General features: G+C 40.4%; 1 protein-coding gene across 1 annotated transcript; it reads right to left on the minus strand.

The window, feature by feature from the left end:
• Positions 1-923: 923 nt before the first annotated feature.
• znf346 (zinc finger protein 346) lies at positions 924-11,239 on the minus strand. The gene is made up of 7 exons (XM_030747253.1): positions 11,149-11,239; positions 9,039-9,142; positions 7,806-7,901; positions 6,753-6,900; positions 6,428-6,658; positions 6,219-6,318; positions 924-2,691 (listed from the first exon to the last, which is right to left on the minus strand). Exons 1-7 carry the CDS (start codon positions 11,204-11,206, stop codon positions 2,487-2,489), a joined length of 942 nt encoding a protein of 313 aa, XP_030603113.1. The 5' UTR covers positions 11,207-11,239; the 3' UTR covers positions 924-2,486.
• Positions 11,240-17,485: the final 6,246 nt, after the last annotated feature.

The raw sequence follows: 17,485 nt of genomic DNA on the forward strand, positions 1-17,485 counted from the left end.
CTCTAATATTATGGTGTCTTTACCTTATAATATAAAGCACTTCAACATTACTGCTGTTGTGACCTGGTGCTCTCTAACTGCAAATGAACTGAGTTCCTGGAAAAGAAGATAGCAGCTGTTTAGTTATGTTAGTGGATTAAAGGCTACTACAGTCTTCGTCAGTGGGTCCCGGCTCACGGCTGAGCAGATCCTGCCACCTGCTGGTTCCTGATGGGAAATTTCAACCCTGTTGTAAAAAGATCTTAGGATCTGGATGGACAGCAACCTAAATTTTTAAAGAAATTTCAGGTTCTCTCAAAATTTGCACTTAAACTCAAACTGAGAAACTAACTTGAAATTTTGGCAGTTTTTTTTTTCCCCAGTGGCAGAAATGAGCTTCCACACACTTCCTGTAATAAAAATACACCTTAATACTGCGTTCATGAGAAGGAAGCTCGACTCTGAGCTTCGAAGCGACTTTTATTTCTTACATTTGTTTCTTGTTTTATTCTGATCTCCTCCACTTTGTACCATGGAATTTGTAAATAGCGGCATAAATAAAGTTATTATTCATCTGTTAACTTACTCGGTGCGGGCGCATTAAAACATCGCCCCACTTTTTCTTATTGCTGTGTATTTACCTCAAGTAGCAAAATCAAGCTTCCCTTTAATGTTCCTGCTTCAGATATAAATATTCAAAATTCAGTGAAAGGTTAACTGTGACCAAGAGTTAATCTCCTCTCCTCTCACAAACTAGGCTGCACGTCACACCTCTGCCGCCGGTTTGTCTCCATAGCCGACCGGTTCGGTCTGCTCGCCTCGCTCTCTCTGCTGCTTTGGGATTATTGATTATTAAACCACATGAGACTCATGAACATGTGAGCTAAAATTCCTCCAAATGCATTTAAAGAGTTAAAGAAAAAAAAAAAAAAACAAGCTCTTAAAACATTTCTCTACTTTATGCACACTCGGCAGCATTCTCCCCCTCAGCGATACATAACTCATATCAAAAGCAAATATTAATCACAAAACACCAAACACACAAATGATGAGGGTCAAAACAAAAAAACCCACGTGTGTGTGTGGGTTTTTTTTTTTTTTTTTTTTTTTATACATGATGTACTGTACAGTATGCATGAGCCCTCTTGGTATAAATTACAACCAAACAAAATCTTTTTTTTTCCTTTAGTCAGAAAGCTGAAGACATTCACTAATAAAATATTCAACCAATTGTCTTTTATGAGGAATAAAATGTTACTGTTATTTTTATATTGACATCACTTCCTAATCTGACATCACTCTTCTCTTCTTTGTGGTAAATATTGTGATCTCTGCTACTGGCAGCAGTTACAGAGCTCAGAAAGCATCTATCAGTCTCTACAGAGTTTATACATATGGGAGAGTAATTAATAACCTTTCACTCTTTAACAAAAGGAGAATTCAACTCAACAGTGAAAAAAAAAATTAAATGTTTATGCTTCTTGTTTCAAATGTGAGCATGGTGTTCATACTTTTCATGACATCTGATCATTTTTTTTGGCCAAACTCAAGAAAGATGAGATGTTAAAAATATATCCACCTCTACAGTGCAGTGGTGATCGTTGACAAATTAGGATACCTTTTAAAATACTGAAAGGACCTAATTTAGGCTCACCTACGCCTTTGTTCCTCTACCCGCAGACACTACAGAAATATCTCGTCTTTTTACAGTAAGAACTGCAGCTACAGAGACAAGGGGAGTAATAAAACTCGGGGCCACTTTAACAGTAACATCAGCTTTGTCCAGGACATTAAAAAGATAATATAGTTAACTGACCATTTGTGACTGTGGGATTGACAAAGAGCAGAAAAACACCTAAAAAAAAAAGAAGAGCTTTAAGTAACATCAGCCACAAAGAAAAGACAATTTTTTAAATGAATTATAATCGAGACAAACCTGCAGGAGGCTGAGAAAACAGGACGTCTCAATAAACGCATTCACTGGAGACGCCAACCGACTTCACTCATTTAAACTGAAGGAACGAGGTGGGAAGCGTGATGCTGCTTTGTAGAGTTCACTCTGGTACGAGGTGTTAATACTGGTTAGATGTTAGTGGGGGGGTAAATGATGACAGACTGCCACCCAAGATTTGGACAAAATTTCAATGCTGACTGTCTCCTGTTAGTGTTTGACGTTTGTACACTAAGCCTGGACGCTGGACTACGCCACCTTTATCACATACTGAAGGGTTAAACACCTGTGAAAAGCTGCTTTTTTTCCTCATTAAAAGAAAAATAAATAAGATTAAAAAAAAAAAACTCACATTCTTTAACCGTTTCAGCCAGAAACTCAAAATGTTGGGTCCAAAGCTACATTACTCTGTTCCAGGGAAACACCTACTCAGAGGAGACTGACAGGAGCTGCAGGTTCATGAGGGTTGATGGTTTGTTAATATGTTAAAGGGGCTGGTTGTTGTGTTTCATTCCAAGTCCTGACTGAAATTTCTGCAGTCCATCCCAGTCCAGCCTCAAGTGTACTGGTACTCCTCTGTGTACTCCGTGTCCTCTGGAGCATACTGGTTATTTCCGGCTGCGTAGTCGTCGTCTCTGGTGCTGAACTGCTCCTCCCCAGGGGCGTACTGGTCATCAGTGGCAGCGTACTGGTTGTCGCCCCCGTACGATTGTTCTGTTGGATGTTTGTTCTCTGTGGTCTTCAGGCCCGATTTCTTCACTCTTAGAAAAAAAGAAAATTATTTTTTGGACAGTTCTCTCAGAGGATGTGATGTCACTTTGAGGCAGTCTCAAAAATATGTGGAACAACCCGTAATGTGGGCTACACTTGTTCATGTGGGTCCTATGATGGCAGGATGTGCTGTACAGCAGCTTTTACACAGGATACAAGGCTATATGAGCATTTGTGTCATTCTGCATGCAAGCAAATCTGCATGGAAGAGCACTAAAAGGGCTTCTTTCCACACTGCACTTAAGTGCAGGACAGTTAAAGTGGACCTTCTTGAGCATTAAAGTCTAAAAACATCAGTCCTGGATTTATATATTTCGCAGGTGCGTGAAGATTCCCTCTCGTCAGCTTTAGGGGAGGCCTATAGCTCGGGGTCTGGTGGCCACCTAGGCTGAGGCTGACTACTCACTTCAGTAACAAGCTCCTCCCCTTCCTCATTTACATTTTTACGCTCCGACAGCTGATCGTGTTTCCACCTTCCAGGTCAAAAACACATTGAGCCTGACGGTATTCCTTATTGTGGGCTCCATTTTAATTTAAATTGAACTTTCACTGTGATCGCTGATGTCGGACTGTCCAGTGCCAAAGACTTTCCGATAGGCCACCGGTGATTGGTTCAAGCGGAAAACGCGCATCACCTTACAAAGCACGCTACTACGCTAGAGCACGTGGCCAAAGCTTTCAATATGTTATTAAAAATCCGTATTTTATCATTTTTAACTTGAGGTAATTCAAAAACTTTGCATTATACAAAACATTAAACCGCTCTGATCCTCCTGTCATCCTGGTGACACGCCTTTGAAACGGCTGACCGTCGCAGCACCGGCCACTTCTGGATCTCAGCGTTGTGCCACAGAGAAGGCAGAAGGCAAAATACATGAAGAACGTCTTTGTGGTGAATAAACAACAATAAAACTGTCCACTGTTTTGTATTTATTTTATACAGAGAGAGAAGTTAATGGAACCCTGTTAGCCTACGGAGCCTATCTATTTACAAAGATACTGCTGCACAAGAACTAACACCTGATGGTGATGGAGTTTTTTTTTTTTTGAGGCAACTACCGAGATCCTTCAAGGAGATACTCTTACACCATTTTTATTTATAGTTGCACTAGACTGCGTAAGAGCAACGTATGTGTGCATGCTGAGAGCTTCAGTGTTACTTGGAAGGACCACAAAGGCAACAAAGAGCTGTTTGGTAAACGTAGCAACATAACACCTGTACTACAGGAAGGGCAGCTGAAGTTCAAAGGGCACTTGTGGAGGAGGAGGAGGAAGATGGAAATAGAAAGTCAAGCACGTCTTTAGGAGCCAAAGCAAGGAGTAAGAAAGAGGGGAGCCCAGCATTTACATATGTGGACCAGCTGCCTACAGGCTCTGGACCGTCCTCTGAGGAACTGAAAACCATCATGGGTTACTGTGAAGAATGGGGGGGAACTGGTTTGTGGTGTCCAGGTGTGCCCAAGCTGAAATTAAAAGATTCTTTTTTTTTTCACTTTATTTTAAGTTAATTCCTGGGGTGAGTTTGCTTTTTTTCAGTTTAGTTTTTATTAGTGTTAGCTTTATCCAACCATTCATTTCCCCAACTTCTTATCCAAGATCAAGTAGGGACTGCAGCCTGTCCCAGCTATTATTAGGCAGGAGGCAGGATACGCCCTGGACGGGTCATTAGTCTGTAGCAGGTCTTACACGGGCAAGCAGGCAACCAGTCACAGCTCAGAGCCAGGGGGTTCGAGCCACACACCTCCTAGCTGTGATGCAGCAGTGCTGACCACCACACTGTTAAATTATTAAAAAACAAAAACTAATATATGAATTAGTATCTGTCAGGGGCAAGATCTGAGAAGTTCAAAATAGATACAACATGAACACAACACTTTCTGAAGGCAGTAAATAAATTAAAGGTGCCGTATCCTACCACTTTAAGACACCTTAGTCTCACATGCACTCTGAATGGATATTTGAAGTTTAAAATACTACACTTATTGTTGGTTTGTAATATGTTTCTATATCCCTGGTTTGAAGCTCAGTTTCTAACAGTCTGTTACTGAGTCTGTAACTTTAAATGGAACTGGAACGGCTGCTGCTTTCAGGTGTGTGAGTGACAGTGAGCTGTAGCCAATAGGAAGAGCTCATACTGTGAGACTACAGGTCCAAATGAGGCGCTTCATGGCTTCTAACTTTCTCGCTGAGCAGTGACTTTATTTTTAAATGCAGCCAAATGCTCAGCACAGTCTTTGTGAATGTAGCATCTGTCCAACAGCACAGTTACAAAAAATCCAAATCTCAGCACAGTAAAGTGACCTAGTTAGCATTATCGGCATTAGTGATTTTTCCCAGTAGTTTGTGGTCCATTTTAAAATCAACATTTCATTCTCGTTCTGGGAGCAGGAGAGAAGCAAACATGTAAACAGGCAACAGAAAAGCAGCGGAGTTTAACTGCACTGAAGTAGGGCTGGGCAACAGATCGAGTTTTTAAGAAATATTCATATATTTTCATACATGATATAAGATGAGACAATATTGTTTATATCGATGCAGTCTATGTCGTGTTACAATCATACTTGCTGATGTACCAGTTCACCTTTCTCTTCTGCCAGTTTGTCTCTTCACACCGCCCCGCCTCTCTCCCTCACCGCTTCACCCGTAAATCACGGAGGAAGCGACACCATGGCAGTGTTGCCAACTTAGAGACTCTGTCGCTTGATTTAGCGGCTTTTCAGACCCCGCTGGTGACTTTTCCCCCCCAAAAAGCGACTAGCGAGAAATTTAGCAGCGAGAAATTTTTCCGGTGACGTCTGCAACTTTTGGAAACCTGAAATCCTCCACTGTCGCTCTGTTTGTGTACATACAGCCTTCATACTGCGTCCATTCGTACGCTTTGGCATCGCCCGGACCCCGAAGAGTACCTGGCTGCAGGCAAGAGGACACCACCATCCTGCAACTCCATCGCAGAAGTTGTTTCGTACATAATTCACATGACCTTAGTAGCAGAAGTGGGTCTTTTTCGTGTGCTTGTGATGCAACCGGCGTAGATGCTGCACTGAGCGGGGGGGGTCCAGTTGCTGTGATACGTCTGCGCATATGTATATGCGCAGACGTATATACATATGCGCATATGTATATGCGCAGACGTATATACATATGCGCATATACATATGCGCAGACGTATATACATATGCGCATATACATATGCGCAGACGTATCACAGCAACTGCGCATATGTATATGGATTTACTCAGCTGGCTAGAACCCTGCTGACTGAAGGATGGAAGTTTGTTCATTCGGTCTGTTTCCTTCACACACAGTTCTTCCTCTTTAAGACCTTTTAAAAATCAGCTGTCTGTCGACACAATCGCCACCAAGTTATGTTCTGTTTCTGGAGGATCTTTGTGTACAAAACACTGACCCAACATGGGGCCATTTACAATTAACATGAACACAACGCTGGGCTAAATGATGACAAAGTGGTGGTTTATTTCCTTTCTAAAACAGTAAAAGAGGTGCATGTTGCACTTACTGATTCTTATGCTTGGCTCCACTGATATGAGACTGGTACTGCTCCACAGAGTTCAGTTCAATGTTGCAGATGGTGCATGGGTAGCCATTTAGTGTGGAAGCTATAGATCCATAAAAAGAATCATTTTAAATTAAACTGGCTCTTAGTGCATAATGACATAACTTTTTTTACAAACATAACTGCATGAAATCATGTTTCTGTAGACGGACCTGGTGCTGTGGAGGGCCCATACGTCTCCATCAGTTTAAGCTTGGTCATCTGTTTTCTATGCTTCTTGCCCACGTAGTGCTGCTGGGCCATGAGCGGGTTGTTGAAGGAGGCCTGGCATATGGAGCAGAAACGGTCTGGGTTGTTGTTGTTGTTGCCTGTCACTGGAGCACCGCTTGAATCATCTGCAGGTTTTTTCTTCAGCTGAGGGGTTGGCGCTGTTTGGGAGTTTACTGAGGAAAAGGACACAAAATAAGAACTGTTATATAAAAATATGATGATTAAAAAAACTGCATGCAGGAGATAAAGGCACAAAAAGATAAATACCTAGGGCTTGAGGTCCAACTGTCTTCAACCTCAGGTTCTTGGCATGAACTTTGCCCTGATAGTGAGACTCAGCCACTACTGGAGCAGAGAAGGTCATGTTACATACATGACACACCTTCAACCGGTCTGTGTCTCCATTGTTACAGTCCTGCACAGGAACATAAATAATTTATTGCTAAGTGAGACATAGTTTGCCCTCTTAGCAAAGGATAAACTGCATGTTATCATTCTATTCTTTGTATTTCTGAATGCAGCATGCAGGGAGAGCATGAAAGTCTCAACCTTCAGCAGTTTCTCAACATTGTAACTGCACTAATCTCAGACAGGATTCCACACAATGAAATTCACACAGCTTTTTAGCAAATGTTTGCATAATGTGTTTCCATTCCCCAAAATGAAGCAACAGTCCTCCTGCTTATTCTTTATAACAATGCACAAAATATATGATTTAAATCTAAACGGACTCTGAAGCGTTCACCTATCCATCCATCGGCCCCTTATCCACAATCGGGTTGTGGGGGCAGCAGTCTCAGTAGAGACGCCCTGACCTCCCTCTACCCACTCATCGAGAGACATAATCTCATGCATGTATGTTCTCCAGGGCCTCCTCCCCCTAGGACATGCCTGAAACATGTCACCTAGGAGGCGTTCAGAGGGCATCCTAATCTAGTCCTAGGCATCTGATGGTGAATCAAGCAATAAGGAAATAATTCTCAGGCTGTTTCTCAACTGCTGGTGAGCATTTCAGGAAAAACTATTTGGAATGCGCTGAATTCATCTGAAAGATTTCTGATGATTTTTGAACATCTGACTTCCCCATCTGGCTGATGTGAGCAGGTTTTCTATGAACTGAGGACAAGGCAGAGCTGACTGGAACATTCAATGATACACAAACGTCCTGCTGAAAATGTGCAAGACACACTGGGAGAACCAACTGCTCAAGATCAAAGATCTCTCTGGAAGTACTTTGTTTCAAATGTATGGTTGGCGAGGTAACAGTGAGTCATAAAAAGCTTTCTTGCTGCTGGTTTAGGTTCAGCACTTTTTACTCACGCTGTCAGACGTTAAGGGCTTCAGCTTTTTGAGGGCTGGCTCTTGTTCGTTTTGGATGGAAAGATAGCGCCGCACTTTGTTGGCATGTTTCTTGCTCTGAAAGGACAAGCACAAGTGCTTATTCTTAAGTGGACACAAACACTCAGCGCACATTTCCAAAAAAAAAAAAAGCTTTTTTATTCTGATGACTAACACCATCAGGATTAAAGCACAGTATTTATGGCTCCACACTTTAATATATTGATATTTCAGGTAAAACGTTAGATCAACTGGATTAAATATGATAATATCACTGTTGTATTTATGGTTGGACATCTATCTACTGCCAATTTACTACACAATAAATGCCAAATACAGCAACAACACACATTTTCAGATACAAGTATACGCTACTTTCCTATTGGTTCGTATTTTTATAAAGAGACACATTTGTGTTTTTTCATTAAACACAATATTTTCAATCATAAACATACAAAAGTAACAATTTGGGCATCAGCAATGAGAGCCTGCAATCATATCTGAACATATAAACAGGGCTTTCAAATTGTTTTGGAGTAGCAGGGGGGGCATGCCAATGTAGCAGGCGCCTTATGACCGAGACAGAAGCCGAGACGGCAGCAGACGATATGAATAGTCACATGGCAGTCGTGAACCAATCAAATGGCTCAGATTGAAAGAACGTAAATATTGCCACGTGCGTCCTCATGGTGCTGGAAATGGAGACGGCGGACGGCGCAAAGAAATTTTTTTTAGGAAAATTAAAAAGTAGCCGGCGCAGAGCAGTGGAAAACGCGCCTGCTGCCAGCATAATTTGAAAGCCCTGATAAATCAAACAATGTCCAGCCACTTTGCTTAAACTAAATACTAATATTTAAAATGCTGTTTACATTTGCAGGTTAAAATAAGTTTGTCTCCTCTTCATCATCCACTTAAAAACAAATGCATCACAGCCAACATCTGATCAGCAGTGTGGCCAGAGGTCCACTTACTCTCAGCTGCATAAACATCTGTTCTAGCCTTTTTTGCTATATTTGTGATTTCCTGGACAGCCTAATGATGATGTGCGTTCACAGCAATAATGAACTATTAATGTAATGCCAAGTACACTCAATAATAAACACCTTACTGTTGATAATTGTGCACTTTTTGTCTCACCACTGAAAATTGTAGCACCATCTAATGAAAGTTAAGTCCCCTGACACCAACACAGCAGCAGGCTGTGTGCTCACTGACCTGATAATGAGTCAACTTCTGAGATTCAGAAATTAGGACAGCACTGCAGACTTTACACTGGGAGTCAGAAAACAGGTCACCATGCTCCTTTATCATCTTATTTACTGCAAAGGAGGGAAAAAGAGAGAGAGAGACTTCAAATCAGGTTACATCAGCTGGGAAAATGCAATTATAACTCAACGTGAAGAAACTATTTGCGGCAACAGTTCAAATATCTGCTCAAGCTACGCCTTTCACTTACCAATGATGTGAGAGCTCAAAAGCACTATTCTGTTTTTTAGTTTAAAGAGTGATGGGAAGAAAAAAAAAATTTTCTTGATTAGCCATATCCTGCCTTTTTGCCTGCGCAAACATCTGTGAGTAACAAGAAACAAGACACAGAAGCATGTTTTTTTTTTTTAGGCCTAACTCTGAGGCTTAGTCATAATTATTGGCTCATACCAAGCATGTCGTTTATTCACATGTCAAATGTTTTAAAAACAAAAAACAGGTGGTGTATTATCCAGCGATGGCAGAGGATTTGGTTGGTTACAGCTCTGTAGGAGGACTGCATGTCATGATGTCTTTATACATGTAGGAACACAGTGTATTTTAAGCATTTACAGTTTTAATGTGTCACATTACAGGGTTCAGAATCCTGTTAAAGTTGTAACATTTTTGTCTGTTATGCATACACTCCTTACAGCTTTAAACGTGACAGGAGCTCAACAGAAGATGCTGCAATGCTCATATGGAATTTACAAGATGCTATTTCATTTACAGATGTAAATGAATATGGTCTTAAATGTATTGTTCTTTTTACTTAGAGTTATGCATAGCCAAACTGGAGGAAGTTTTTAGGAATTACAATGTTTTACTATGTACCCCAGTCTTTTTCAAGGGACCAAACGTAAATAGACATCTGAATCTGTGGTTGGACCGCAGTCACTGCTTCCATTTAGCCTGCAAAAAGAAAGCTAGCACGGATATAAGAAGTCGCAAACCAATTGTTTGCTGTATTCTGAGGAAATAAAATATACACCTGTGAACTTGGCAACAAAAAAAGCCTGGATGTCTATAGAAACATGTTGGATGATCGTGGGATCCTTCCCACGTTAGAGGAAAAACCCCTCAAAGCACACAGACTGTGTATACAGAAAAAACTTCAGAACATAAAAAAGAAGGTTCAACTCCAGCTGCAGCAGAATGGCCAGATAAGAATTTCACAAAAAAAGAGAAAATGCCAGAACAGCTCCGGAGCAGCATTCTTTGGACCAAATAAAACCAGGACTGACCTGCACAAGAAATAATGGAGGCTGGAAAGACTTATGATCTAAAGCATACAAAATAGTTCTAAGACACTCACGGTCCAAATATTACCTAACAGTATGATAACCAGGTAGTGAATATCAACTAAATGAACTGCAAAACAACAGCATGTTAAACATCCAGACTGGATGGGAAAAGCACCACGAATCTGTTATTAACCACAGTCCAGAATGATCTCTCTCCATCGTAATTTCAGCAGAAACTTTAGCCGGTATCTCTGTCACAAACATTATACTCCTGCTGAATTGGACTTAAACCAAAGTCTACATACTAGACAGACCAACTGCGAAATTAGTCAATTAATCATCAATCAATTAGTCATACGTACGTTTTAACAACAATACTTTAAGATAATTCATACCAAGTGTGGCAATGATGTTGTAAAAGGTTGAAATAGTAGCATGTGTCTTGCTTTGCTCAGCTAAAAACACAAGCAAGACTAGCAGAACATCACAGAAGTGCCACCCGGATACCCTGAGAGACGCATTTCAGCTGATGCCAAGCTAAAGCTGCCTCCCTCTGTTTGTGCTGGGAAGCATTCAGGCGAAATTATTCACAGTCACTAAGAAGCAACATCGGATGCAGACGTGCTCTCGGCGACCTTGGAACCGAAACGGCTGCAGCTAGCATAGCATATTTTAGCAACCCCCCGCACTTATTACCGAAGTACCGGCTAACGTTAGCTTTGCGAAGCTAACAGGAGCGCCGGTATCTTAAGCTGTATCTGCACTGGTCATTACACGGTGGAATAGCGACGTGCTCTTACAAAACAAACGTAAATTATTAGAGAAACAGGACATACTCTCCGCTGGTCCCGAAGGTAAGTAAGGAAAATCGTCGGTCTGCATCGCGACGGCCATAGTCTACTCACAGTCCTAATACGCATGCGCAACTCCCAGGTAGCGGAGAAGCTGGAAAAATTAAGACTTCCCACTCTGGTCTGCTCGTTAACGCGCGGCCGGTGTTGTGCCAAACAGTGATCGTCTGCCAGAAAGTGATTTTTGATGTTTCTATGTGCTTTTATGTGTAATGTATATGCTCATATTGGTGAATAGAGTGTAGTCAATAGGATTTATGAAGGGCTTAGATATAAAATGAAGAAATGACCTGTTATTCAAGTATGTTTATGACTCTGCATTATTGCACTTACGTATAATAAATCCAGTCCTTTTTGGTCACTGAAAATATTTTTATAGAGTGTAATGTCATATTTGTTCTGATTTCTGCTGCCGTCTTGGCCACATATCTCTTTAAAAATCTGGCCAATCGCAGTTTTTACCCTGATAAATAAAGAATATATAAAAGTCTCTGCCAAAAACTGATTGCAGCTTCTACCTTGTGACAGAAATGTTGTTTGTTACTCAAAATGACTTGATATCATTCACGAGAGATATGTTTGACATGTTTTTCACAGATTATAGATCAGCAAGTCATTTACAACAGTTTAAATATGGGCAATCATTTTCTGGCAATCACTTTCTGGCAGACGATCACTTTTTGGCACAACACCGGCACAGGCAGTTTCGGTGCATTTGATCCTGCGGGTATAAGATGGGTCTGTTTTAGGGTTTAATATTTTCCCCGAAAATGACATGAATCAAATCCCGGGAAATGACGAGCCATTTCCCGGGAATCCCGGGAAAAAGTTTCTTTATTTTTTTATTTTAATTAGGCCTTCTGTAGCCTGTGTCGGCCTTAACCTATTGTGATATTGTAGAGGTAGCTTTCCAGCTATGTCCTGTTATGCCCAGTAGGGGGTAACGTCGGCTTGATTAACACAATAAAACCTACATCTCGACATTCGAGTGCTCGAGCTATGCGGTGTTGTATCGTTCCTCAACACTCCCTTAACAAATATAATTCGAATATTCCTCCATTGTACATGGAATTATACCAAGCTATTTTACAACTGCTGGTGCAAAACAATACGGTTCATCTCCACAGCATTGATAAAGGCTCAGCCACGCTGTCGTGGCGACATCTGTTGCGCTATATCTCCACCAGTGGAACGCTGTAATAGTCATTGAAAAGTTAACTACCGTACTACACTATAATATGGCATAACACAGGGCCTTGAGTAATGCACTACGACTTGGTCATTGCCATTCTGGCAACAGCAAATTTATAACACCGTGTCTGAGGGTTAATGTAGGTTCGCTGTGAATCGTCTATTGAAAAACTGGCCAATCCTTATAGCCTAAAAAATATACATTTTACTCAACTCCATTTTAAAAGTGAAATATGTTAAAGCAATCATTTCATGATAATTTCTTCACACATTAGGCCCGTATCCTAATTCATGATTGTTAGTAAGCGGCTGCAAACGAGGAAAAGAAACACTCGAAGTTACACAGATATGTCTTTATTGTTCAGGGCAGGCATATTTTATAGGCTATATAATGCAATATAACAATATATAATAATATAAAATTATATAATACAAAATACCTTAGGGTAAACACATTGCCTACGATTTCAACAAATTAAAGAGGAAAAAAGTACAACTGTGTAATACCTCTATTAAAACGCTTGAGATGAAGGCTGAAGCCAGTCTTAAACGGAGGCTGAACGTGCCTGAAATGAAGAGTAATGCTTTTCGCATTAAACGAACCCTTCTCTCAATATTTCCTTAAATTTAACATTCTGAAGCTTTCTTTTCTTTCTGAAAGTCAAATCGACGCGCGCGACTTTTTTCCCGGTTTCCCGTCTAACGTTTCCCGGGAAACGGGAAATGGTTCTGAGAATCCCGGATCCCGGGATTAAACCCTAGTCTGTTTTCGTCTTGCAGTGCTTTTTAATAACTACGATGCATTTTAACCACCCAAAAACTTCTGTTCAGTTAAGCTTGCCATTCATGCGTTTTTGACGGGTAACTAGGGTTGCCACCTTTCACAAACGAGCCACGGCTTCTCAGGACCATGACCAACATGGCCCAAGTCGCCTGATTCACATTTTCTGTTGTGTTTTGTAAATCAAGAAAGCAATTAGTCTTACATAAAATTAAATATTTTTTTTAGCAATTTAGACATTGTGAAAGATTATTGCATATAAAGTGCTGTTAAATAAGGCTACATAACATGCAAATATAGAACAAAGTGCAATGAAACACAGCTTGCGCACGTTATTGCACAGTTAACCTAGTAAATGATATACTGTATGATCTACCACATGACAGTAGCACTAGCACCTAACTTGATCTGTTTGTGTAGAGTGTGCACTAATGAACTAAATAGGTTGAGAACTTAATGTAACTCTTAAAGCTGCAGTATGTAACTTTTATAAAATTAAATTTGCTTTTTACATATTTGTTAAAATTGTCACCATGTCGTGACATGGTGACAATTTGGTGGGTCATGATTTTGCCAAAGTCTCAAGAATCACCACGATTCTTTTGGCATGATTTGTTCTTTCAATGGCCATATATATGTATACTAATACTATTACAATTAATGATCATTCAGACTCAACATCCTAAACAATCAATCAAATCACAATAGTCTGCTAAAGCACAATAGGAAACTGAGTCAATAACATAATGTTCTGTACCATATCAGTCTCCGGAGATGACTGTGGTATGAAGAACTGCGACACTGATGCCTGGCCTTTATGACCTATAATGTTTCTTATGTAATTTACGTAGCAACCATTAACAAAAACTTTGAAATTCAGATCCCAGCTAGAGAAATGAAGAAAAACAACAAATTCATGCCTTCAGCAGTCAAAACCCTGCAGAATACAAGCTCCGGGAGCGATCACGACTACACCGCGCCGATGGAGACAGCTACAACTAATAAACGTGAGAGAGGTCGGCACTCCGACTGGCACTCCTGAGAAAAGAACACACATGGAAAAAAGAACAAAAGGTACGTCCCAGGAAGAAATGAACACTGAGGCTATAACCTCGCTAGGACAGAAAGCAGATGACCGCATGGAAGAAGTGGGCATTCAAATGAAGCAACACAGTGCTATGTTAGCGGCTATCGCTAAGTCAGTGCAGGTCAACTCAGAGGAGCTTAAAGACTGCAATAAAAAAAATAACAGACATGGAGAAACAAGCAGATACCCTCACCAAAGAAAATATGCTTCTGAAAGAAAGAGTCCTAAATAGTGAAAGATACAAAAGACGGTGGTGCCTACACATAAAAGGAAAAAAGGAAAAACCTACTGAGAACATCCGAGCAGAAGTTGTGGAGCTCCTGTGCAAAATTGCACCTGACTTAGCAACAAAGATGAATGTGATGAGGTCCACAGAGTTGGTCATAAAATGCAAGGCAGAAACCGACAAATCATCGTTCTGTTTGTGAGACAAGCATTGAGAGATGACATGTGGAGGAGAACTAAAACTTCTCCAGTGTGCAAAGAAGAAGGAATTCGCTTCTCTGAAGATTTGACCCCAGATGACTGGAAAGCGAGACAAGCACTGTGGCCAAGAATCGAAAAAGCGAGAAAAGAAGGCAGAGCGGCAGGCTTCAGGGGCCCTTATGGCTTCATCGAAGGCAGACACATTATGGAGAACCCTCCTAGCTGGGGACTGAGATGCAGCATAAATAGAAAGGATGTGGACAGTTCTGTTACGGGGGCCTCTACCTCAAGACTTTTTCCCACTATCCTAATCTTCTTTAACGAGTTCATGTGTTCTATTTTGCAGTTAAAAACTAATCTTTCTTTTATTTCTTTTAACACAAGGGGACTTAAAGACTCACTTAAAAGAAAAACTGCTTTTCTGTTTTGTAAAGGACAACAAGCTCATTGCACCTTTTTACAAGAAACCCATTCTGATGCATCTGACGTGAAGTTTTGGTCACAACAATGGGGAGACAAAATTCTTTTTAGTCGTGGTACAAATCGTTCAGCTGGAGTTGCCATCTGTTTTTACAGATGATGATGATAAAGTAACTATAAACACATTACAGTCTAAACTTGACAAGATATACATGAATAGGGCAAAAGGTGCCTACATAAGGTCCAGAGCCAGGTGGATCGAAGAAGGTGAAAAGTGAACAGTGCTTTCGAAAAACGTAGACAAGAATATATGCAATTAATAGTCTTATGATTGATGGAGTAGAATGTTCAGAGCCGAAACGAATAACAGATAATAATACTTTTTTTTTTTTATTTCATTTATGGGCGCCTTTCAGGCCACTCAAGGTCGCCTTACAGGTAAAAAACAATCAAAGAGAAAACAGCAAAAGAGAAAGCACAATTACACAATAAACAAAAATTGAAAAAAAAAAAAAAAAAAAAGCAAAAACAGATTAGTTAAGACCAAGGTAAAATCCTAGGTGCCGTTTACACGAGACCATTTTCACTTTGAAACGGTGTCTTTTTGATGCGTTTTCGTCCTTCTGTTTACACGACAATGGAGTGAAAACGATGTGTTTCGGAAACGGGGTCCAGAGTGGAGCGTTTCAGAAACGCACAGGCTTGCGTTCTCGTGTAAACACTTGAAACCGGGGTGATTTGAAAATGCTCGACTCGCACATGCGCACTATGGTTGCGACGGCCACAGTTTTTCGCGCACGTGCAAATTGATAAACAGTACTCGCGGATTCACGAGTGCTTCTTATGCTTTTCTTGTGTTTTTACCGTTTTGTAATTCAGCGTTGTGTGCAGCAGCGATCCAACCTCATCGTCAGTCCACACAAAACCTCTCACATTGGCTGTTTTGTAAGTAAAGAACAATTTGCCGCACTACCTACTGTGTCACTCCACGCATGTGCGTCTTGCATAAACAAACTTTGCAAAGAGAAAACCACCGCCAAGGGGGGGGGATACAGGGGAAGACATGCGGGTAAATTGTCGACAGGCCAGGATTCGACCTGCACCGCCCGCACCGCAACACGGCATGTGTATGTGGTTGCCGGCCAAAACGCCAAAACGCGTTCACCCCGGTAGCACAAAAGTGGAAAAGATCAAGTATTTAATTTCTACAGCAAACTTTACAAATCGTCACATACAGAACAAAAGACTTAAGTCTTTTTTGACAAAGTAAGGAATCTGATTCCTATTATTGATGAAAATTTGTGATGAAAAGCTAAGAATCTCTGAATTTGTGTAATAAATAAGATGGCGTCTGATCGTGCCCCTGGGCCAGATGGATTAACAGCTAATTTCTATAAACATTTCTGGGAGGATTTAAAGCTCTTGTTGTTTCAGGCTATAGAAGAATGTGTCCCCAGGAAGGAACTTATGGAAACAATGAAACAAGGTATAATTAAATTAATCCCAAAACCTGGAAAAGATAAGAAAAATTTAAACAACTTAAGACCTATTACACTTTTGAATACAGATTACAAGATCCTCACAACAGTTTTGGCAACAAGATTAAAAACTGGTTTACCTGATCTAATTAGTCAAACACAATCGGGCTTTCTACACTGTTAGCCCCACTAACTTGAGTTTACTTAAAAAATTTGAGGAAACTGGTTGCCTTAAAAAAAATTAAGTAATGTAAACTAAAAACTTGAGTGACTTTAACTTAAATGCTAAAGTATAACTCACTAAATGTCAAGTTGATTTAACTTAAAATCTTATGCTGTATCAACTGTTATGTATGACCATTTAACATATTATTTTAAGTTCATTACAATGAACATCAAGTCGATTTTACTTAAAAACTTAAGTTCCCTGCATTCATTTTTTTTATGTAAGCCCTGCCAAGTTGAGTTTACTTACAAAATTTGAGGAAACTGGTTGCCTTAAAAAAAATTAAGTAATGTAAACTGAAAACTTACGTGAATTTAACTTAAAGTTAACTTAAATGCTTAACTTAATTATCTGGGATTCCAACTGCATTAGCAAATAAGAAAATTCCAAAATTACATTCTTTTTCTATTTTATTTCTTTAAAGGTTTTAACTTCAAACACGTTAAGGCCCCTGCCTTGTGGGCGTGATCAACTTAAAAGTGACCAATCATGTGAGGGCTTGTGAATCCTTTGGGCTCCTCCTCGGATGGTCAAAAGTCTGTTTCTTCACTCGCGTAGAAATTTGTTCCTCGCGTAGAATTTTATTCTGCGTGCAGAGTCACCTGCGGGCTTGTGAAACTGCTGCAGCGCACACACAGCAGACAGTGTCGCCTGTGCACTGGCTTCTTTTTTTAGCGTGGCTACAAAGCTCTACGCACGCGGAAATTCATTGA

The sequence above is a fragment of the Archocentrus centrarchus genome, chromosome 14 (assembly GCF_007364275.1).
Source record: "Archocentrus centrarchus isolate MPI-CPG fArcCen1 chromosome 14, fArcCen1, whole genome shotgun sequence".
Lineage (NCBI taxonomy): Eukaryota > Metazoa > Chordata > Actinopteri > Cichliformes > Cichlidae > Archocentrus > Archocentrus centrarchus.

Bases quoted from the DNA above. Each gene is read 5' to 3' on its own strand.
- znf346 (XM_030747253.1), bottom strand. From the start codon at position 11,206: ATGGCCGTCGCGATGCAGACCGACGATTTTCCTTACTTACCTTCGGGA. The intron at 7,902-9,038 runs GTCAGTGAGCAC...TTGTCCTTTCAG, and splicing joins AGAAGTTGACTCATTATCAG to AGCAAGAAACATGCCAACAA. The intron at 6,659-6,752 runs GTATTTATCTTT...CCTTTTCCTCAG, and splicing joins AGTTGGACCTCAAGCCCTAG to TAAACTCCCAAACAGCGCCA.